Raw genomic sequence first — 17,791 nt, forward strand, 5'->3', positions numbered from 1 at the left:
GAGTTTGTGTTCATACAGGACCTTCCGCCTCCACCTACCATCAACCAATCATGCCAATGCGGAGCTACACGGAGCCCTCCGTATTGTTACAAAATGTGAGAGGCACACAGCGATGCGGTACAGAGCTCAATTTGGCCTCTGCATGCCTCCCGAGCCTCCGCAATTGCCTCACGCCATCCGTACTGCGCCTCCGACCACATTTGCAGATCATGCATAAATGAGCTTTAAGCCTGGGGGACAAAGGGGGTGCTGCTTGGCTGTATGTGTGTATAATCCCAGTCTCCCTAAACACAGACAGTCCCAGTCCTTCCTCCACCTTATACACATACAGTATGTCACCTCATGGCATCAGAGGCTTCTGAATCCACACAACATACACAGTGTTGGTAAAGACTATGTAAGGGTGGTTGTAACACACAGATACACAGCTATTTCTTCCCAAACCTTCTATCACTATTTGAGTGGAACTTAATGTGATTTAGCATACAATATAAAACCGTGATTATGGATGAAGTTGTACAATAGGAAAAACAAGAAGAGGAGATATAATTGAGACTGTTTAATGTTTCAGCTCAGGTCTATCTGAAGACATTTCACGAAGATACATTTTTATGGAAAGTGTGTTTCGCTAAACTAATTATAGTAAACGTCTCAACATTTACAGTTATTTCTTCATACAGTCTACTGTGGTTTGGACTAAAATAAAAGTACATTTTTAGATGAGAATATATCTGAAGTGTTGGGCTCCCGAGTGGCGCAGCGGTCTAAGGCACAGGCAGTGCAAGAGGTGTCACTGTAGTCCGTGGTTTATAACCAGGCTGCATCACATCCAGCCGTGATTGGGAGTCCCATGGGGCTGCGCACAATTAGCCTAACGTCATCCGGGATTGGCTGGGGTAGGCTGACGTCATTGTAAATAAGAATTTGTTCTTAACTGACTTGCCTAGCTAAATTACTATTATTTTTTTTAACAGATGTTTCAGCTACATTTTGTAGTGCTTCAGTCATCATTTGAATGATGATGAGAAGCCTAGCAAGCTTATGGTTTTATCTACAGGTCAGTGACTTCTTCTGCATGTAAAGAAAACGTGTGCATGTTTCATTAATGTTCTCCTGTGAACAAAATGTTCTTTGCAGACCTTATTGAATCTCTACAATTACATAGCACCCTCTTGTGTTCACTGACACAAGCGGTTGCCCTGAAATGCAGGATAGAATCAAAGCATATTAACTACCAAAATTAAGCAAGACATTTTGGTCATTAAAACAAGGACATTGTTCAAGGAATTAAAAAACTATTCATATTGTGACAAAAAGCTGGGTTCCTTCCTGAATGGAATACATTCGATCTTAATGATTTCCAGAGACGTGTGGTGGAGAGGCCTTCCTCTCACACACCCACCCCTGGCTCTTCATGTGGGCTGGGCTCATTGAGGGCTGGGTGAGATCACCAGTCAAGAGGGCACAATCAGCATCATTTTCAGAATCATCCTGAGGAGGATCAAACAAAGGTTCAAATGAACTTATTACAAAACATTTTCTTAATGAATTACTGTACATAATACAAAAAGGATTATGAGAGATTGGATTATTCTGAACCTCTGTGGCACCATCTGCAGAACCCTCGGTCGTATCCCTCAGCTCAAGGACCCAAAGGTGCTGTCCTCTGGCCCTGGCCAACAACCAAACCTATGTATTCAAACTCATGCGTTTAATCTTTATGCATTTTACAACTTTAGCTCAGTATAAATATTTTTGAACTGAAAATGTATGACCGGACACTGAAAGTTAATTGTATTCTGTATATATATAGTTACACTGCAAGCATATACAATTTCACAGACAGAGTATACATGTTGACATACCGTGTTATGTGGCTGCAATGTGGTCAGAGTAGCGTTGTTCTGCTGACAGAAGCTATCAGCAGCTAAGCAATCCCCCACACTCCGCCAGAATAGATAGAACCCATTGTGATGGAGATGCCACACTTCTTCATTCTGTCTGAAATCTGACATAAGCATACTCGTATTGGCAGTTAGGGCTCCTTCATGCTGTTGAAATATTCCAGTGTGAAAGGTAACCACGTCAAATGTGGTGAATATATAATGTTCGTGGTGAATCCTAACTTCCAGTTAAATCAATTTTTTTTTTACATCATGCATTAATGTCAATGAGAGACTAAGTAAAAATGTGACTTGGAAGTTAGGATTCGCCGGTAATGAAATAGAACACAGTACTTTCTAATTAAACAACTAAAACTACAGCAAAACATTCCACATGTTGTGTTTCATCTTGATCTCCTAAATAGAGGTCATTTGTGTGATGTATTGAAGTTATACAGCACAGTAGCCATATGAAGTCACCCACCTCCATTTTTAGATGACAATGCCCCGGTGAAATGGGAATCTAGCAAAAAATAATAAGAAAGCTGCTCTTTTAAAAAGATGTATTTAATCCTGAGACGACTAATAGGTTGAACAGGTTTGGGTCCTGTATAGTTTGAACCGACCAATAATATTCAGGTTTCAGAGTATGAACTACAAGAGTAGAACACTTGGTTAGGAACAGTGGTTGGTGACAGACGTGTCTTTTACACCCAAACCCCAGCTATACTTCATTTTTAGAACCTCACACAATAATCATCACATCAATCAAATATTCAGTTTGTGCATATTGTTGATTCAATTACTTACAGTGAACTCCAACAATTACCAGAATGCTAATCAGTAAAAGTGCATTGAAGAGGAGTAGACGGAACACAGGCGTTTTCCATTGCATCCTGTTATGTGGCTCTGAAATGCAGAAGTGACACAATTAGATGAATACTGTCTTGTCAATAATACTTGATTATCAGTAATGCAGGCCTACTTAGTCATTTAGTCATTTAAAGTCACAACTGACCGATTTCATTTGAGTGTACTAGAAAATATGAACAAAATACTCACTTGCCTGTCTCTGTATGTTTGGAGACCGAAGAGACTGGTAGATGTTTTCTGTTCCGGGTGTCCCTGCACCTGGGGTCTGTAAACCTGTAGCATCCTCATAATCATTCATTGGAATGCTGCACCTTTCAGACAGCTCCATTGAGTCCCAATCTAAGTCAAATACCTAACTGACACAGAAAGCAGAAGCATGAATTTACTTTCAACATTCGGGACCACAACCACAAAACTGAGTAATTTTTTCCTCTTTGCACTTGCTATCTTGTGACGAAAGCAAAGTTGCCATGTCCGCGATTCTTCTGCGAATTGGTCTACTTTGAAAAAGATGTCGCAGATGAAAATTTATTTGTGGCGTGTTTTGGCATACTTCTCAATTTCACCGCAGCCGATATGCCATTTCTCGTATATGCTATATATATATCAGGCAGTGAGCATGCTGTTATTGGGTGAGTGAGTGAGTGAATGGTGGGGGAGGGGTGTGTTTATTAATATGTTCATAAAACATATTAATGCCCAATAACTGATATAACAGCGACAAAATGATTTCAAAAGGACATTAGGCGCACAAGAGCTCTTTAGGTACATTCGCTCAGAAGTGGTTTAAAGTCAAATGTTTTACTCATGCACAGTTCTAGGGTCTGGAGCGCTGCGCGTGTGGAAATTGGAAATGGAAGTTATGGAACTCCCTAGCATGCTTCTGTTATGGGAAAAAGTCCACAATGAAAATTACATTAAATGTGGAGAATGATAGGCTACATTTTCCTCAGTTGGCCATCAAATAGACTATTCATTTATATGCCATTGTAGGCTACTGTAACCTCCTATTTGATACAATAAATATGTTGAAATCAAGATATCACTGGATTCATCGCAAATCAGTTTGTGCCAGTTGTGTAGCGTACCTGAAGCTGGCAAACATATTTAATAAACAGCATATTACTCTATTGTTGTAGCCTTGTGTTATTATGCAATTATTAATGGCCAAGTTTAGTTAATTCAATTCAAATCAAATTGTATTCGTCACATATCCCTGAATACAACAGGTGTAGTAGACCTTACATTGAAATACTTACTTACAAGCCCTTAACCAACAATGCTTTAAGAAGTTTTAATAAAAAATAAAAAAAATGTGTTAAGTAAAAAATAGAAAATTAAAGTAACAAATAATTAAACAGCAGCAGTAAAATAACAAGCAAGGCTATATACAGGGGGTACCGGTACAGAGTCTATACACAGGGGGTACCAGTACAGAGTCAATGTGGAGGCTATACACAGGGGGTACCTGTACAGAGTCAATGTGGAGGCTATACACAGGGGGTACCGGTACAGAGTCAATGTGGAGGCTATACACAGGGGGTACCTGTACAGAGTCAATGTGGAGGCTATACACAGGGGGTACCGGTACAGAGTCAATGTGGAGGCTATACACAGGGGGTACCTGTACAGAGTCTATATACAGGGGGTACCGGTACAGAGTCTATATACAGGGGGTACCGGTACAGAGTCTATATACAGGGGGTACCGGTACAGAGTCAATGTGGAGGCTATACACAGGGGGTACCTGTACAGAGTCAATGTGGAGGCTATACACAGGGGGTACCTGTACAGAGTCAATGTGGAGGCTATACACAGGGGGTACCGGTACAGAGTCTATACACAGGGGGTACCTGTACAGAGTCTATACACAGGGGGTACCAGTACAGAGTCTATACACAGGGGGTACCAGTACAGAGTCTATACACAGGGGGTACCTGTACAGAGTCAATGTGGAGGCTATACACAGGGGGTACCTGTACAGAGTCTATACACAGGGGGTACCGGTACAGAGTCTATACACAGGGGGTACCAGTACAGAGTCTATACACAGGGGGTACCTGTACAGAGTCTATATACAGGGGGTACCTGTACAGAGGCTATACACAGGGGGTACCGGTACAGAGTCAATGTGGAGGCTATACACAGGGGGTACCTGTACAGAGTCTATATACAGGGGGTACCTGTACAGAGGCTATACACAGGGGGTACCGGTACAGAGTCAATGTGGAGGCTATACACAGGGGGTACCTGTACAGAGTCTATATACAGGGGGTACCTGTACAGAGGCTATACACAGGGGGTACCGGTACAGAGTCTATACACAGGGGGTACCGGTACAGAGTCTATACACAGGGGGTACCGGTACAGAGTCTATACACAGGGGGTACCGGTACAGAGTCTATACACAGGGGGTACCGGTACAGAGTCTATACACAGGGGGTACCGGTACAGAGTCTATACACAGGGGGTACCTGTACAGAGTCTATACACAGGGGGTACCTGTACAGAGTCTATACACAGGGGGTACCGGTACAGAGTCAATACACAGGGGGTACCGGTACAGAGGCTATACACAGGGGGTACCGGTACAGAGGCTATACACAGGGGGTACCTGTACAGAGTCTATATACAGGGGGTACCTGTACAGAGTCAATGTGGAGGCTATACACAGGGGGTACCGGTACAGAGTCAATGTGGAGGCTATACACAGGGGGTACCGGTACAGAGTCTATACACAGGGGGTACCGGTACAGAGTCTATACACAGGGGGTACCGGTACAGAGTCTATACACAGGGGGTACCGGTACAGAGTCTATACACAGGGGGTACCGGTACAGAGTCAATGTGCGGGGCCACCGGCTAGTCGAGGTAATTGAGGTAATATGTGCGTGTAGGTAGAGTAGAAGTGACCATGCATAGATAATAAACAGAGAGTAGCAGCAGTGTAAAAGAGGGGTCTGGGTAGCCCTTTGATTAGCTGTTCAGGAGTCTTATGACTTGGGGGTAGAAGCTGTTAAGAAGCCTTTTGGACCTAGACTTGGCGGTCCGGTATCGCTTGCCGTGCGGTAGCAGAGAGAACCTTCTACGAGGGATGGCTGGTGTCACAATTTTCAGGGCCTTCCTCTGACACCGCCTGGTATAGAGGTCCTGGATGGCAGGAAGCTTGGCCCAAGTGATGTACTGCGCCAATTATCAATTAAAATTATCAATTGAGATCATGGTCACAGCTCTATTGCAAATGTATCATCCTCTGCATTTAATGTCAGTTTCATCGTGGACATTTCCCTGAAACTAGATGTTGGCCTATCAGTGGCTATAGGCTACCTGCATCTAGCTCAGCAAACCATGGCAAAGTTTAATTACAATTATAAACCCACATTTTAGTCAGTAGCAGTGTCTATTGAAATTAAAAAGTCAATCTCGCAAATAGGCCATTTCTAACAGTTTGTAGTCTTAACATCTGGCACATAATAACTAATAATAACACATAATAACTAATAATAACACATAATAACTAATAATAACACATAATAACTAATAATAACACATAATAACTAATAATAACACATAATAACTAATAATAACACATAATAACTAATAATAACACATAATAACGAATAACAACACATAATAACACATAATAACTAATAATAACACATAATAACTAATAACAACACATAATAACACATAATAAAGGCCCAGTTGCCAGAAAATAGGCTAACATTCTTTTAAAAAGTTTGTCTAGTGTTTCTCGCACAGACATTTTGAGATCTTCCATCCAACTTTCATCACTCAAACTCACCTGTCGGATTTATGTATACAATGCATTCAGAAAGTATTCAGACCCTTTGATGTTTTCCACATGTTGTTACTTTACAGCCTTATTCTAAAATGGATGAAATAAGAAACATCTGAATACTCTCCCGAGGGCAGTCTATAGGGTCACTCCTGTACTCATCATATCAGATGACACACCTCTGCAGCCCCCACCCCACCCCCACATGGGCCCCAAGGAGATGAGGGGATGTGGGGGGTAGCATGAGGTACTGTGGGGGTGGTGTTGGGTTAGCGTGGGGGGCTTTGGGGGTGATGGAGGGGGTCAGGGGTTCTTAGATAATCAGTGGTGTCTAATGACCCCTCCAGAGAGACTGCTTCTAATCCCCTACACCCTAGAGAGCTAAAGGGGTTGCCACACACACTCACACGCACACACACACACACACACACACACACACACACACACACACACACACACACACACACACACACACACACACACACACACACACACACACACACACACACACACACAGATACACAGCGCCTCGTCCCCACACACATCTGTGCAGTATGGGGCCAAGCTGCCGCCTAATCACCTCAACTCATGTGTGTGATTATCATTTTGCTGGGTCTGTTCACACATCAGACCAACACTTCCAACACCACACACATGCATTTTCAAAGACAAACATAAGGCAACACAGGCATGTGGGTGTGAACACTGCCCCACCGTATCATAATGTGATAAACATAGTAGCCCAGTGGTTGTGAGAGGGGTTGTGATAGGGAATGAGGCTACAGAATAATAGGAAAAAGTGTTCTGAGGGACAAGAGTAGGGAAGGTAGTATGGCTGAAGAGAGACAAGACTTATCATTTTTTTAAACTAGGTAAGTCAGTTAACAAATTCTTATTTACAATGACAGCCTACACCGGCCAAACCCAGAAGACCCTGGGCCAATTGTGCACCGCCCTATGGGACTCCCGATCACAGCCAGTTGTGATACAGCCTGGATTTGAATCAGGGTGTCTGTAGTGATGTGCCTAGCACTGAGATGCAGTGCCTTAGACCACTGCACCACTCATGAGCCCCCAAACAATAGGGGATAGAGGGAGAGTAGTGTGGCTGAAGAGAGACAAGACAATAGGGGATAGAGGGAGGGTAGTGTGGCTGAAGAGAGACAAGACAATAGGGGATAGAGGGAGGGTAGTGTGGCTGAAGAGAGACAAGACAATAGGGGATAGAGGGAGGGTGGTGTGGCTGAAGAGAGACAAGGGAGTAGAGTTGGAGGGCTAGAAGGGGTGGGGTGGACGGAGGGGTGGAGGAGTAGAGTTGGAGGAATGGAGGGGGTGGAGGGGTGGATGAGTAGAGGCGGAGAGGTATAGGGGGTGGAGGGATGGAGGGCTAGGCTGTGGTGGTGACATTGTGACTGTCTGTCCCCAGAGAGATTTCTCTGAGGCTATGGGTTTGAATGGGCTCCTTCCAAGGGGTAAGCTAATTGGTAATCTAAGAGCCACACACACACACACACACAGTACAGACGCATATCTAGTTAAGTGTATGTTAGGCTATGGGGTCCATTTTGCATGAAATAAACAAGGGTTAGGTCCTGCCCATAACAGGAAAGCAGGAAATCACTGCTTGCTTTTGCGACAGTATAGATTTGAATCAGCTTGAGTACTGTTGTAATATGAAGACTAAAGAGTACTAAGTACTAAAGAGGACCTGATGAGTACTAAAGAGGACCTAATGAGGAAGACTTCACCCGCTCTCTTATTTAATGGACATTTTAAAGGATCTCAACCCTGTTTACAAGCAATGTTTTACAAGAAATTCCATAAAATGCTTGAGAACCAAACAAAGCAAGTAACAAAAAGCACATATCCTCCTTAAGTTTTCAATTTTGATGTTGCTGTTTTATATGTTGTCATGAGGTATTTTTGCCTTTTGTCCAGGGTTGCCAGGTTAAGCAGAAGTTTTTAGAACAACGACCCCTCAAAACCCTCCCACAAGCCCAAAAACTAGCACAAAAACTGAAATACCTTATTTACATAAGTATTCAGACCCTTTGCTATGAGACACACAATTGAGTGCAGGTGCATCCTGTTGCCATTGATCATCCTTGAAATGTTTCTTAAACTTGATTGGAGTCCACCGGTTGTAAATTCAATTGATTGGACATGATTTGGAAAGGCACACACCAGTCTATATAAGGTCCCACAGCAAAAACCAAGCCATGAGTTCGAAGGAATTGTCCGTAGAGCTCAGAGACAGGATTGTGTCGAGGCACAGATCTGGGGAAGGATACCAAAACATTTCTGCAGCATTGAAGGTCCCCAAGAACACAGTGGTCTCCATCATTCTTAAATGGAAGAAGTTTGGAACCAAGATTGAACTCTTTGACCTGAATGCCAAGCGTCATGTCTTTTTTTAAATTTATTTTTTATTTCACCTTTATTTAACCAGGTAGGCTAGTTGAGGAAGTCTGGAGGAAACCTGTTGCCATCCTTACGGTGAAGCATGGTGGTGGCAGCATCATGATGTGGGGATGTTTTTCAGCGGCAGGGACTGGGAGACTAGTCAGGATCGGGGCAAAGATGAATGGAGAAAAGTACAGAGAGATCCTTGATGAAAACCTGCTCTAGAGCGCTCAGGACCTCAGACTGGGGCGAAGGTTAATCTTCCAGCAGGACAACAACCCTAGGAAATACAGCCAAGACAAGGCTTTGGGACAAGTCTCAAAGTCATTGAGTGGCCCAGTCAGAGCCCGGACTTGAACCTGATCGAACATCTCTGGAGAGACCTGAAAATAGCTGTGCAGCAATGCTCCCCATCGAACCTGACAGAGCATGAGAAGATCTGCAGAGAAGAATGGGAGAAACTCCCCAAATACAGGTGTGTCAAGCTTGTAGCGTCATACCGAAGAAAGCTTGAGGCTGTAATTGCTGCCAAAGGTACTTTAACAAAGTACTGAGTATTTAAGTGTCTGGATACTTATGTAAATGTGATATTTCACTTTTTTTTTAAATATAAATGAGCAAACACTTCTATAAAACAGTTTTTGCTTTATATTTATGGGGTAATGTGTGTGGATTGATGGGGGGTGATTATTTAATCCATTTTTGAATAAGGCTGTAACCTAACAAAATGTGGAAAAGGCCAAGGGGTCTGAATACTTTCTGAAGGCACTGTAGCTATATCCTGTAGAAGGGGTCTGAATACTTTCTGAAGGCACTGTAGCTATATCCTGTAGAAGGGGTCTGAATACTTTCTGAAGGCACTGTAGCTATATCCTGTAGAAGGGGTCTGAATACTTTCTGAAGGCACTGTAGCTATATCCTGTAGAAGGGGTCTGAATACTTTCTGAAGGCACTGTAGCTATATCCTGTAGAAGGGGTCTGAATACTTTCTGAAGGCACTGTAGCTATATCCTGTAGAAGGGGTCTGAATACTTTCTGAAGGCACTGTAGCTATATCCTGTAGAAGGGGTCTGAATACTTTCTGAAGGCACTGTAGCTATATCCTGTAGAAGGGGTCTGAATACTTTCTGAAGGCACTGTAGCTATATCCTGTAGAAGGGGTCTGAATACTTTCTGAAGGCACTGTAGCTATATCCTGTAGAAGGGGTCTGAATACTTTCTGAAGGCACTGTAGCTATATCCTGTAGAAGGGGTCTGAATACTTTCTGAAGGCACTGTAGCTATATCCTGTAGAAGGGGTCTGAATACTTTCTGAAGGCACTGTAGCTATATCCTGTAGAAGGGGTCTGAATACTTTCTGAAGGCACTGTAGCTATATCCTGTAGAAGGGGTCTGAATACTTTCTGAAGGCACTGTAGCTATATCCTGTAGAAGGGGTCTGAATACTTTCTGAAGGCACTGTAGCTATATCCTGTAGAAGGGGTCTGAATACTTTCTGAAGGCACTGTAGCTATATCCTGTAGAAGGGGTCTGAATACTTTCTGAAGGCACTGTAGCTATATCCTGTAGAAGGGGTCTGAATACTTTCTGAAGGCACTGTAGCTATATCCTGTAGAAGGGGTCTGAATACTTTCTGAAGGCACTGTAGCTATATCCTGTAGAAGGGGTCTGAATACTTTCTGAAGGCACTGTAGCTATATCCTGTAGAAGGGGTCTGAATACTTTCTGAAGGCACTGTAGCTATATCCTGTAGAAGGGGTCTGGATACTTTGAAGAGATTATTTAGATGAGCAGTCCTCCATGCACCAGTCACCTCTCACCAGAAGGTGGCAGTCGAAGAAGCTATTTCAAGAGGTAGTTTGAAGGGGTTTGGAGGTGCATAGGGTTTTAATAAGGAAGACACTTGATTTCCCATCAGCCATATCAGAAATCAGTCCCTAATTAGAAGGCAGATAAAAATAGGTAGAATGCAGCCCTTGAGGACTGGACCTGTGCACACCTACCTGCTCCCATTGACCTGGTTCAAGATATCCTCTCCCCATACAGTCCTCCCTGCACCAGTTCCCCTTCCCCACCAGATGGCAGACAGAGATCGATGATGTACAGAAACCCTGGATTGAAGCAACGATACAGAGCAATAGTAATGGTGCATTTTTGTAAGCACAAGTCTATGGGGAAATGAATGTCATTTTTGTATGGGTTTTTGGATAAACGCTGAAAATAAGGTCTGTGGTAAACAGGCTTAGGAGATCTTATACGTTTAGTTCTGTAAGATAATGTTCATCAGCTAACGTCACTTTTGTGAATTTTGAATAATTTATGTAACCAAAAAAGTACATAAAGCACGTACTTCATAAATATCTTCATATTCATATTCATATTTCATAAATATCTTGTTAACTGATTGATATTATCTCATGGAACAACACATATAAGATCTCGCAAGCTTGTCAATTTTTTTAAACATTTATTTGGAGGAGTACCAAAATGGCTGCACGGTGGCTTCAATACAGCGCCCCCTGTCAGTCATCCAAGCTATATACACATCATTGATAGACACACAGATACTGTGTTTGGCAAAGGGCCATGTTTATATTAGGGACAAGTTATTCTGCTAAATTTGCACCTGATGTTCTCCTTAATGAAGACAGAGGAAAAGCCCCGTAGAGAGCTGTGCTAGAGCCAAGTCTCAGGACAGAATGTCATAATAATAAGCAGTAATTAAGACATCAGTATGTACACACGACACACACACACACACACACACACACACACACACACACACACACACACACACACACATACATTGAGTTGTGAGAGGATAAAATGAACAAAGCCCTTTCCTCAGCCCTGATTTGGAAAACAAATCAAGTGTGATAATAAATGCATCGGTCAACTCTAATGTATTTATGTATGTTGTGCATTGTCAGATTGTCCATCTCTATGACTCAATATCATATTTTAAGGTGTTATTTTCAATTGAGGGTGATATGATTATCTTTTTGCATGAATCAATCTAAGTAGAATATTGAACAAAACTGTAGACTATTGAACGAAACAGTAGACCACTGAACTTAACAGTAGAATATTGAATGGAACAGTAGACCATTGAACTTAACAGTAGACCATTGAACTTAACAGTAGACCATTGAACTTAACAGTAGAATATTGAATGGAACAGTAGAATATTGAATGGAACAGTAGAATATTGAATGGAACAGTAGAATCTTGAAGGGAACAGTAGAATATTGAATGGAACAGTAGAATATTGAATGGAACTGTTCTTTTCAATATTAGAGTATATACAGTATGAGCAAGAGTTGTTATGCGGGTGTGTGTGTGTTTGTGCTCTATGTCAGGCAGTGTTCATTAGGCTCAGAGTAGAGTATAGGTTCATCGGTCCTGGGGCTTTCCTGTACTAATCACCCTGCTGCCATTAGGAAGTGTCCATTAGTCTGCTTTCTATCCCCTCAACAAACCACTCCCTCTTCAGTACACCTCAGAGACACACAGTCTCTCTCTCTCTCTCTCTCTCGTCAAACTTTCCCTGTTCCTTTAGATCAGTACCTGTGGTAGCTTTGTCAAAGAAATGAAAGGTCTGATGTTAAACAAATATGCAGTGTAAGTGGCGGTTCAGCACCACTGAAGCGGACAGCGGCATGATCGGAATTCCAAAGTTCAGCACCACCACTTCAGTACCAATTCTCCAGCTATAAATATGGCCTTGAGTTTTTCCTGTTTAGGTCACATGGTCTGACAAAAACCCAGGGTCCAATTCATGAAGTGTTCCTGCACTGCATGTCAGTGAATGGGACCCAGCCCAATGCTGCAGTGCAGGGCCTTTATTTGCTGTAACAGTGCCTTGTTACTGTACAGCCAGCATGTTTTACATGAAACCCTCTACACCTGAACAGCCCTTTTCTCCACCCCTCTACCCTTCAACACATCCCTCCTCCAACCCCTCCACCACAACCCTGTTCCGCCGTAGAGCGAGATATGAAGACAAGACATCACTTTTTCATCGGGAGGAGTGAGATCAAACTCTTGGCCTCTTCCTTCCCTGCGGTGGAATTCCCACACAGTGTCGGCTTGATGGGATACATTTTTCATAGGGCGCCATGTGCCGCTGTGTCACTCCTAGCTGCGGGGCATTGGAAAGGCGTATTATATGAAGAAAAATATGAAATATTAAAGTCTCACTCCTTCGAGCGGAGAACACTAGGAGCCACTTGTATCATGGTCCCAAAATAAAGAAGAGTATAGAGAAGAGAGAAAGAAAGAAAGAGGGGGATCAGCAGAGCCACGGGAAGTAGGGGTGCTGAGGGTGCTGCAGCACCCCCACCCCCAAAGGACTTCCTTTGGCTATGGGGATCAGGGGTAGAGTTCAGAGGACATAAATCAGGGGTCAGTGGATGGGGTGTGTGCAGAAGATAAAAACACACCCGGGACATGTCCATATGACAAATTAGCCTGTATGAGACCAGTCTCCTTTCACAGCATTAACATAACGATCTGTCTATCTGGGATATTACTGGTGCCTTAAGAATATACAGGTGTGTGTGTGTGTGTGTGTGTGTGTGTGTGTGTGTGTGTGTGTGTGTAGTGAAGAGAGCAAGCACACTGTCAGTCTGTCTGTCACTGTCAATACACTGCGGTAGGATCAGAGCAGGTACACAGCGCTATACCATATAGCCGTCAATCACAGGAGATCACAGATGCTGAGGGACTCTCAGTGATCCACCAATGACAGGCCATCAAACTGATGACACAAGCATAACCCGACATAACCCCCTCTGGCATAAAAAAAATATGAAATTTAAATGATATATTGTACTGTTAAACACACGCACACACACACAAATTGCTAATGAATTCTACAAATCACTACACATATGCTTATTTTTTACATATGGTGACCAATACTGTGTAAAAAAATATGGATGAAACATTCGATTTGAGGCTCATTCCCCTTGAATGCATTTTTTAATTACAGTAGTCTGTAAATATTCTATGATCCTTTTGTAGGTTTATACTAATTCACAACTCACTTAAATGTTATTAAATATAACATTAAAAACATTTCCCTGAATGCATCAAACACTACAGAATGGAAGGACCAACGAATCTCATGAAGAAAAAACTGTTTGAGTTGCAATCAAGCTAATATTTTAAATAGTAAGTTTATTCTATGCAGTAATAAGTGGCAGATGCTTTTGGTAAAGGATTAGTCAAAGGAATGAGACATTCATGCTTCCTGTTTCAGTTTAATTTATTTGAATTCAAATTCTGCTTCCGGTGGGAAAGCAGAACACACACACACACACACACAAATCGCTATAGCCATATGATACAGAAACCGCCTACCGCTGAGAGTTGACACAAGATGGGGCTTGAACAGTGGGAGAACTAACAAGAGAGAAAGAGCGAGAGAGAGTGAGAAGAGAGAATGAAAGAGTATCAAATCAAATGTATTTATATAGCCCTTTGTACATCAGCTGATATCTCAAAGTGCTGTACAGAAACCCAGCCTAAAACCCCAAACAGCAAGCAATGCAGGTATAGAAGCACGGTGGCTAGGAAAAACTCCCTAGAAAGGCCAAAACCTAGGAAGAAACCTAGAGGGGAACCAGGCTATGAGGGGTGGCCAGTCCTCTTCTGGCTGTGCCGGGTAGAGATTATAACAGAACATGGCCAAGATGTTCAAATGTTCATAAATGACCAGCATGGTCAAATAATAATAATCACAGTAGTTGTCGAGGGTGCAACAAGTCAGCACCTCAGGAGTAAATGTCAGTTGGCTTTTCATAGCCGATCATTAAGAGTATCTCTACCACTCCTGCTGTCTCTAGAGAGTTGAAAACAGCAGGTCTGGGACAGGTAGCACGTCCGGTGAACGGGTCAGGATTCCATGGACGCAGGCGGAACAGTTGAAACTGGAGCAGCAGCAAAGAGAGAAAGAGAGAATTAGATGAGAGAGAGCATACTTAAATTCCCACAGGACACCGGATAAGACAGGAGAAGTAGTATAGTATAGACAGGCGAAGTAAGATCTAACAAACTGACCCTAGCCCCCCGACACAAACTACTGCAGCATAAATACTGGAGGCTGAGACAGGAGGGGTCAGGAGACACTGTGGGCCCATCCGATGATACCCCCGGACAGGGCCAAACAGGAAGGATATAACCCCTCCCACTTTGCCAAAGCACAGCCCCCACACCACTAGAGGGATATCTTCAACCACCAAGGCCGAATATATACTGAATATATACTGTACTCTATATCATCTACTGCATCTTGCCATCTTTATGTAATACATGTATCACTAGCCATTTTAAACTATGCCACTTTATGTTTATATACCCTACATTACTCATCTCATATGTACATACTGTACTCTATACCATCTACTGCATCTTGCCTATGCCGTTCTGTACCATCACTCATTCATATATCTTTATGTACATATTATGTACTTTATCCCTTTACACTTGTGTGTATAAGGTAGTAGTTGTGGAATTGTTAGGTTAGATTACTCGTTGGTTATTACTGCATTGTCGGAACCTGAAGCACAAGCATTTCGCTACACTCGCATTAACATCTGCTAACCATGTGTATGTGACAAATAAAATTTGATTTGATTTGAGTTTAGCCCACAAAGATCTCCGACCGGGACAACCCAAGGGGAGGCGCCAACCCAGACAGGAAGATCACGTATCAGGGAAGGAGAGGGGTGATTGACTGTCATAATAACACAGCAGCTAAAAATGAATCAATCAGTCAATCTAATGTTACTTATAAAGCCCTTTTTACGTCACCAACATTAGAGTTACCCGGCCTAAACCTCAAGGAGCAGGCTGAAGCAAAGAAAACTCCCTAGAAAGAAAAATAAATATTGAGAGCAATCAGACTCAAACGGATAAGATGGACAGGATAGGCTGTGTGTAGATCCAATGGAGGTAGAGGTCACAGGTGAGGAGGGATCAGCGGCATGACCAGGTGGACTTAGGACAGGCACATCAGGGTGTCGTGTCTTCAGCAGCTGCAGTAGGAACAAAGAGAGAGAAAGACAGAGTTAGTGGCAACATGCCGAAGACCACACATAAGATAAAGCAGGTAGAACCCCAGCACATAAACTATTGCAGCATAAATACTGGGAACAGGGGCAGTCAAGAGATCATGGATGCCGTCCCTGGTAGGGGTGCGTCACCTGAGTGGGTTGATTCACTGATGTGGTCATCCTGTCTGGGTTGGCGCCCCCCCTTGGGTTGTGCCATGGCAGAGATCTTTGTGGGCCATACTCAGCCTTGTCTCAGGATGGTAAGTTGGTGGTTGAAGATATCCCTCTAGTGGTGTGGGGGCTGTGCTTTGGCAAAGTGGGTGGGGTTATATCCTTCCTGTTTGGCCCTGTCTGGGGGTGTCCTCGGATGGGGCCACAGTGTCTCCTGACCCCTCCTGTCTAAGCCTACAGTATTTATGTTGCAGTAGTTTATGTGTCGGGGGGCTAGGGTCAGTTTGTTATATCTGGAGTACTTCTCTTGTCCTATTCGGTGTCCTGTGTGAATCTAAGTGTGCGTTCTCTAATTCCCTCCTTCTCTCTTTCTTTCTCTCTCTCGGAGGACCTGAGCCCTAGGACTATGCCCCAGGACTACCTGACATGATGACTCCTTGCTGTCCCCAGTCCACCTGACCGTGCTGCTGCTTCAGTTTCAACTGTTCTGCCTTATTATTATTCGACTATGCTGGTCATTTATGAACATTTGAACATCTTGGCCATGTTCTGTTATAATCTCCACCGGCACAGCCAGAAGAGGACTGGCCACCCCACATAGGCTGGTTCCTCTCTAGGTTTCTTCCTAGGTTTTGGCCTTTCTAGGGAGTTTTTCCTAGCCACCGTGCTTCTACACCTGCATTGCTTGCGGTTTGGGGTTTTAGGCTGGGTTTCTGTACAGCACTTTGAGATATCAGCTGATGTATGAAGGGCTATATAAATACATTTGATTTGATTTTGGATCCGTCCAGAGTCACCCCAGATGGAGCCAATCAGGAAAAATTAAGGTTAGGGTTATGGTTAGGGATGAACCATGATGTGGACACTCCAAAAAGGGTTATTTTGCTGTCCCCAAAGGAGAACCCTTTTTAGATCCACACAGGGTTCTAAATGGAACCCAAAAGGGTTCTACCTGGAACCAAAAGGGTTCTCTTATGAGGACAGACGAAAAAACCTTTTAGGTTCTAGATAGCACCTAGATAGAGTGTAGGGTTAGGGTTCAAGTTAGTTTATTTTGTGATATACTGTACATGCTAATGGAGTACACAGTGCAACGACATGCTTACTTGCAGGTTCACCACTCGACATTACAACAACAATAGGAAAGTAAGTAGGCTAAGTGTATAAAAGAGTAATAACAATAAAATGTTCAATGAATAGAAATAGGATAAACATTTAGCAAAAATATAATGCAAGAAGGAACTCAAACAAATTCAAGTAGGACATTTACATATGTATATTGTGCAACAGCTTGTGAAGTAATAATAAATAGCAGTCCAGTAGCAGCCGTCATGAAGTGGCCGTGTAGCATTGATGTGTGTGAATGGGAGTGTTTGTGTGTGTTTGAGCCTTTGTGTTGACGTGTGTTTGTGTGCATGTTTAGTGCATGTGTGCTAAGGTGCTGGGAGTGAGAGTAAGAGAGGTTATTGCTATGGTTGGGGTTGAACAGTGATGACGACATGAAGGTAGGGTTAGGGTTAAGGTAGGAACCAGGATGTGAGACCATGATGTCTGTGTGTGTCTGAGGGTAACACAAGTCAGTCAGCCAGTATCTGATGGCTTTA

The 17,791-nt window shown here is 43.0% G+C and overlaps 1 protein-coding gene across 2 annotated transcripts; it reads right to left on the minus strand.

Moving 5' to 3' along the window:
• Positions 1-544: 544 nt before the first annotated feature.
• Positions 545-3,275, minus strand: LOC109875663 (uncharacterized). Of its 2 annotated transcripts, none has more exons than XR_002252845.2 (6): positions 2,946-3,275; positions 2,694-2,792; positions 2,368-2,406; positions 1,866-2,051; positions 1,600-1,689; positions 545-1,491 (listed from the first exon to the last, which is right to left on the minus strand). XR_002252845.2 is itself a non-coding variant. In XM_020468076.2 (6 exons), exons 1-6 carry the CDS (start codon positions 3,082-3,084, stop codon positions 1,351-1,353), a joined length of 651 nt encoding a protein of 216 aa, XP_020323665.1. In that variant the 5' UTR covers positions 3,085-3,267; the 3' UTR covers positions 545-1,350. The 2 variants fall into 2 exon arrangements, 1 of the variants encoding a protein (XP_020323665.1); XM_020468076.2 differs by having other exon boundaries at positions 1,866-2,008; positions 2,946-3,267.
• Positions 3,276-17,791: the final 14,516 nt, after the last annotated feature.

The sequence above is a fragment of the Oncorhynchus kisutch genome, linkage group LG28, assembly GCF_002021735.2.
Source record: "Oncorhynchus kisutch isolate 150728-3 linkage group LG28, Okis_V2, whole genome shotgun sequence".
Taxonomy (NCBI): domain Eukaryota; kingdom Metazoa; phylum Chordata; class Actinopteri; order Salmoniformes; family Salmonidae; genus Oncorhynchus; species Oncorhynchus kisutch.

Excerpts from the sequence above, each read along its gene's own strand:
- LOC109875663 (XM_020468076.2), bottom strand. The coding sequence starts at position 3,084 with ATGGAGCTGTCTGAAAGGTGCAGCATTCCAATGAATGATTATGAGGAT. Across the intron at positions 2,793-2,945 it reads AAACATACAGAGACAGGCAA|AGCCACATAACAGGATGCAA; the intron begins GTGAGTATTTTG and ends TCTGCATTTCAG. Across the intron at positions 2,407-2,693 it reads GGTAATTGTTGGAGTTCACT|ATTCCCATTTCACCGGGGCA; the intron begins GTAAGTAATTGA and ends ATTTTTTGCTAG.